The 6,000-nt window shown below is 47.9% G+C and overlaps 1 protein-coding gene across 8 annotated transcripts in view; it reads right to left on the reverse strand.

Annotated features, from left to right (window-relative positions):
* RNF157 (ring finger protein 157) overlaps positions 1–5,658 on the reverse strand; it is a gene marked incomplete at both ends in the record, with an annotated part of 78,727 nt that extends 73,069 nt beyond the window's left edge. For all 8 annotated transcript variants that reach the window (XM_082679963.1, XM_082679959.1, XM_082679956.1 and 5 more), the window contains one exon: positions 5,571–5,658. In XM_082679963.1, the coding sequence (XP_082536089.1) occupies positions 5,571–5,658 (88 nt within the window). The remainder of the gene's footprint in view (positions 1–5,570) is intronic.
* Between the last annotated feature and the right edge of the window lie 342 nt (positions 5,659–6,000).

The raw sequence follows: 6,000 nt of genomic DNA on the forward strand, positions 1-6,000 counted from the left end.
ATGATAAACACGTAGCAGGTGCCCAAGAATGTGCGCTGATGGCAATAAACAGAAAGAGAAAAGAGACGCTCAAGAACAAAAGAACACAACCACCATCATATAAGTAAGTGAAAGGCCCCAAATCAGAAGACAAAATCAAGAAGTGAAAGAAATCAGTCTGCTCTTAATGAAGTAAAGTACAAATAAAGCAAAACTACTGGAGGTTTCGAAAGTAGAAGAATTACCACGTTGTAAGTGTTCAAAAATAATACTGGGGCTTCCCTGGTGGCTCAGTGGTTGAGAATCCGCCTGCCAATGCAGGGGACACGGGTTCGATCCCTGGTCCGGGAAGATCCCACATGCCGCAGAGCAACAAAGCCCGTGCGTCACAACTACTGAGCCTGTGTTCTAGAGCCCGTGAGTCACAACTACGGAGCCCGCGTGCCACAACTACTGAAGCCCACGTGCCTAGAGCCCGTGCTCCGCAACAAGAGAAGCCACGGGAATGAGAAGCCCACGCGCTGCAACGAAGAGTAGACCCCGCTCGCCGCAACTAGAGAAAGCCCTCGCGCAGCAGCGAAGACCTAACACAGCCAAAAATAAATAAATTAAATAAATAAATTTATTTAAAAAAAATAATAATACTAGCATTTGAACTCCTGATCTTGATGATTCCATCATTAAATGGAAGAACCTTTACATTTTTTTATGGTATTAAATGTATTTACTATGAATTTCAGAAACCTACTTAATTTTAGGTAACGTACCAATCAAAATGTGCCAAAACCAAATAATTCTTTATTCTGCAGTAAGTTCCATCTTTGAAAGCCCCTGGTTTCGAAACATATTTACCTGATGCTCCTAAAAGCTAAGAGAAACTTTTATAACTATTTGATAAGCAAAGGCTCAGTACCCACGCTTTAGAAACGTGGTCTGCCCTAGGACAGACCCACTTGACAAGCATATGTGTACTCCAATATAACAAAAATTTGGAAGATGATGATGTTAGCTGCTCAGGACTCTGATTACCATTCTGAATTTTTATAATAGGTTTCCCTCTTAACACCTGAGCAAAACGAATTACTCCTATTTTCCAATTTGCTCAAATATGTAAGAGAAAAATGAACTAGATTTATCAGGTACTGAATTAAAATGGATTAAATTGTCTTTATAGTATGCTTATTTCTTCCTAGACAGAGAAAACAGAAATAATGATCAACATGGGGACCCCTTTCAAAAGTCGGGCCTACACGCATAAAAACAACCACCTCAGCAAAGCCCTAACTTTGCTGAACCAACGATCATGGGCTTTGAAAGACGCAAAGATCTCAGAGAAGGATTTAAAAGCACGTATGGTTTCCAACTGAAAAATTACGAAGGCACGACCAAATGCAGAACAGTGCTATAAATAGCTTCCCATGATAATGTAGAAATACTCTACAGAAACAAACTCCCATCATACCTTCTGCTATTTAAATGAGTAATATTTATGTATTTATTAACAAAGCCCCAAATCACCTAAGAACATATGTATAACATTAATCATTGCTGCATTGTTTGCAATAGTAAAAGACTGAAAAAAAAAAACCACTCCCAAATGTTCACCAATAGACTATGTTAAAAACTGATAGCATGTGCACACAAAGGAATGTTATACAGTTGTTTTTTTTAATAAAAAGAACAACAACAGGGCTTCCCTGGTGGCGCAGTGGTTGAGAGTCCGCCTGCCGAGGCAGGGGACACGGGTTCACGCCCCGGTCCGGGAAGATCCCACATGCCGCGGAGCGGCTGGGTCCGTGAGCCATGGCCGCTGAGCCTGCGCATCCGGAGCCTGTGCTCTGCAACGGGAGAGGCCACAACAGTGAGAGGCCCGCGTACCGCAAAAAAAAAAAAAAAAAAAAAAAAGAACAACAACAAAAAACCCTCTCTAATATGGAGATAATATAAAAAGATCTCCAATATGTTTGAAAGTAAACAAAACAAATACAAAACAAGGTGCAGAGCAGTCTAAGTAGCATGCTATGCTTGTATTTACACAAGAAACTCTGGAAGAATTCCAGAAAGTGGTTACGTATGTACGGGAGGTGTATGGGGAGGAACTGGGTGGATGAACAGCTACAGTGAGAACTAGACTTTCACTGTACGCCTTTTCATTCTTTTTAACTTTGAACCACGTGACCATATTACTTATTCAAAAAAATAAATAATTCTAAGTAATTTTAGGCTATTTTATTTTCACCTATCTCTATTAAAGAAAAAAAAGCTGTAAACCCAAGTTCCAACACGAAATCGGCTGTTCTCAATACTTTTTAAATGTTTCTAGTTCAATGTGCATACAAAACGAAGGGGTTCCTTTAAAAACGCAAAAAAGAGGGACTTCCCTGGTGGCACAGTGGTTAAGAATCCGCCTGACAACGCAGGGGAGAAGGGTTCAAGCCCTGGTCCGGGAAGTTCCCACATGCCGCGGAGCAACTAAGCCCGTGTGCCACAACTATTGAGGCTGCATGCCACAAATACTGAAGCCCACCTGCCTAGAGCCCATGCTCCACAACAAGAGGAGCCACCGCAATTAGAAGCCCGTGCACCGCGATGAAGAGTAGCCCCACTCGCCGCCAACTAGAGAAAGCCCGCGCGCAGCAACGAAGACCCAACGCAGCCAAAAAAAAAAAAAAGAAAGAAAAAGCAATTTCTTCTGGGCACTGTGACCACCATTACAGGGACAGATGACCATGTGCTTGCTGAAACAACTACTCCAAGGCCATCGAGTAACAGAGACTTTCCATTGAGCCAGAGGGCGGTCTCAGCTCAGCCAGTTTAGTCACCTGGAGAAAACTGACTCTGCTATTTGCTTTGTTCTACTTTCCGTACTCAAGATAGGGAGACCTCAAAATCAACCCAGTCTGATTTTTCGACAGGGAGACAGGCCTCTGAGTTTTGTCTCAATTCTGATGCAGAATAGCCTCCATTCCACAAACCATCAAGGACAAGTTCAAAATTCAATTCCTTGAAAAAGGCAGAGGCTTTGGTAAGAAGAGCACTAACTTGCTGGGTAACCCTGGCCTTGCCAGTTCATTTCTCTGGGCCTCCATTTTCTTACCGGTGAAATGAATGGGTCTGGGGCCAAATTCTCTGCAAGATTCCTTTGGGTCTAAAATACTATAATTCAGGGACTTCCTCGGTGGTCCAGTGGCTAAGACTCTACATTCCCAATGCAGGGGGCCTGGGTTTGATCCCTGGTCAGGGAACTAGATCCCACATGCCCCAACTAAGCGTTTGCATGCCGCAACTAAAGATACCACATGCGGCAACAAAGATCCCACACGCGGCAACAAAGATCCCACACACGGCAAATACGAGCTGGCACAGCCAACTAAATAAATTAATTAATTAATTTTAAAAAATAAAATAAAATACTATAATCCAATAAAGAGTCAGGTAAACCTAAAGATCAGATGAAGGATAGGAGATGCCTCTAGACCACAGCATATTTTCACGTACACAAAGATTTGCTGACTGGGACATGAATGTTCTGATTCCTATTTTCCGTGTTTTATCTTAAACATACATAATTTGGTCCACTTGATACAAAGATTTCTCTCATGCAAAAGCTCTGACTAAAAATGAGTTACCAGAGACCTCCCTGGTGGCGCAGTGGTTAAGAATCCACCTGCCAATGCAGGGGACACAGGTTCGAGCCCTTGTCTGGGAAGATCCCACATGCCGCGCAGCAACTAAGCCCGTGCACCACAACTACTGAGCCTGCGCTCTAGAGACTGCGAGCCACAACTACTGAGCCCGTGGGCCACAACTACGGAAGCCCGTGTGCCTAGAGCCCGTGCTCCACAACAAGAGAAGCCACCACAATGAGAAGCCCGCACACTGCAACGAAGAGTAGCCCCCGCTTGCCTCAACTAGAGAAAGCCCGCGCGCAGCAACAAAGACCCAACACAGCCAAAAATAAATAAATAAATTTATTTATTAAAAAAAAAAAGAGTTACCATTAGGTAAAACTTTTAAAAGATTGATAGAGTGGAGAGGATGATTTAAGACTGTAGGTATGGAGGGTGCTGGTTAAGAAAAGTTTTAGTTTGGTCCATTATCCTTTGATTATCACCATCCAAGATTCATACTTGTATTAATATCCTTTGAGGACTAGCCCTCCAGTGATTTACCTTTGCTTATTCCCATAAGTGAAGGAGGGGTGAATACTCTTCTGAGGCAGCAAATTCTACTGCAAACTCCAAGCCAGCAAAACCTGCTCCATATTCTGAGCAATAAAAGCTAAGTGATTTCAGAAAAGAAAAATCCACAATACCTGTGCATATTTTTGTCTACTAAAAAGCAAAATGCATGCTTCCTTTAGCACTGGTTTCCTATAGTCATAATCAGCTAGAGCTTTATTAAAACACCAATGATGCACAGCTTTATCTTAGACTGTTCTAAAGCAAGCTCTTAAGCATATTCATCTCTGCAAGGATTCACTCTTTGGCACAAATCAGTGAGCAACACAGCTCTGGCAGGCACTCTGCAGGGTGCAGGTTCATTGTCTGGTCCCTACTTTGGGCTGGCACAAACTGGACAGACTGCTGAGAAACCAGCTCATCTCATTACTATGTCTTTATTCTCCTGCTGCAATTCTGACATCTCTCCAAGATCACGAAAATCCTCATCAGGTCCTAAGCCAAAGAGAAGATGATAGCCATGGGTCCCCAGAAGTTATGAGAAAAGCAAGGAAAAATAAAGAGCAGAGAGTTAGGTCACGTGCCAGCAGTTCAGCATCGGCTGGTGCTCGATCCACTAGTCATCCTCTTTGTGCTGTCAAAATTCTCCTACACTTCCAATATTTATGCTCCAAACCAGAGGCTGGAGACATTCATCTTTTTAATGATTCTGAAAACAAACATAATACTTCTCTACATTTTAAATACCTGTGCCCTGTCCCAGAGCTATCCTCGTTCCAAAAACCAGGCTTGCCGCTACTTTGGCAAAGCGGCAACCCGAGTGACTCTGATACCAGATTCCTTAACATTTCTGTTAAACACCTTCTTTCTTCTGACAGCCTCTTAAAAAGCACCAGTACAGCCAACGCATTTTCGGCCTCCATCCTCCAGCAGGCGACGGGAGCTTTCCCCTGAGAAACCTAATTCAAACCTGTGTCTGTCCCTCCCTCTCCGGAGGCCACCAGGGCCAGCACCTGGCACAGGCGCCTGCTTCGGATGCCAAGCCCGCCTGAACTAACCCTCAGCTCCCGAGGGGAACAGACCACCGGGCGGGAAGGAAGGGATGCAGCGCTGCGGCCAGCGGGAACCCGGCCTGCGCCGCGGACACCCCGCCCCTCGGGAGCCGCATCGCCCCGAGCGCACGTCTCTGTCACAGGACCGACTGCGTGGGGGCCGCTCCCGTCCCCCGGCGGAAGGGCTGCCCACTCCAGCGACCCGGCCAAGGGCCCTAAAGCACCCCTCCAGACCTCCTCCAACACCTCCCACCCTCCGAGATCGCTCTGCAGCGACGTCGGCCTCTGCGTCCCCGGGACTCTCGGAGCCCTCGCGCGGGAGCACCGCGACCTCCTCCCGGCCCTGGGTCGTGCTCACCGGACTTGGGCGGGTAGCGGTACACGGAGTTGGACGGGATGTCCACCTCCTCCACGCCCGCGTGCTGCCGGCTGGTCAGGGCCCCCATGGCTGCTGCGCCCGCGCCGCCCTCGGCGCCTCACCGCGGCCGCTCGACCCGCGCCCGATGCGGTGGTCGGCTGCCCGCCGCGGACGGCTCCGCCTCGGTGCTGCGGCTCTGGCGGCGAGGAGCCCCCGGCGCGCCGCGCACCATCCTCCGCCGGGCCCCGCGGCGGCGCCTGTGCCGAGGGGGGCTGCGGGCTGGGCCGGGGGCGCCGCCGCCGCCTCAGGCCTGGTGATGTCAGCGGCGGCTCGCGCGCGGGGACCGCGGCGGCCAAGGCCAATGGCGGGGCGGGGCGGGAGCGTCCGCGCCGCGCCGCGCCAGCCAATGGGCAGCGGGACGCGGCGGAGC

The sequence above is a fragment of the Grampus griseus genome (assembly GCF_964374135.1).
Source record: "Grampus griseus genome assembly, chromosome: 20".
NCBI classification, from domain to species: domain Eukaryota; kingdom Metazoa; phylum Chordata; class Mammalia; order Artiodactyla; family Delphinidae; genus Grampus; species Grampus griseus.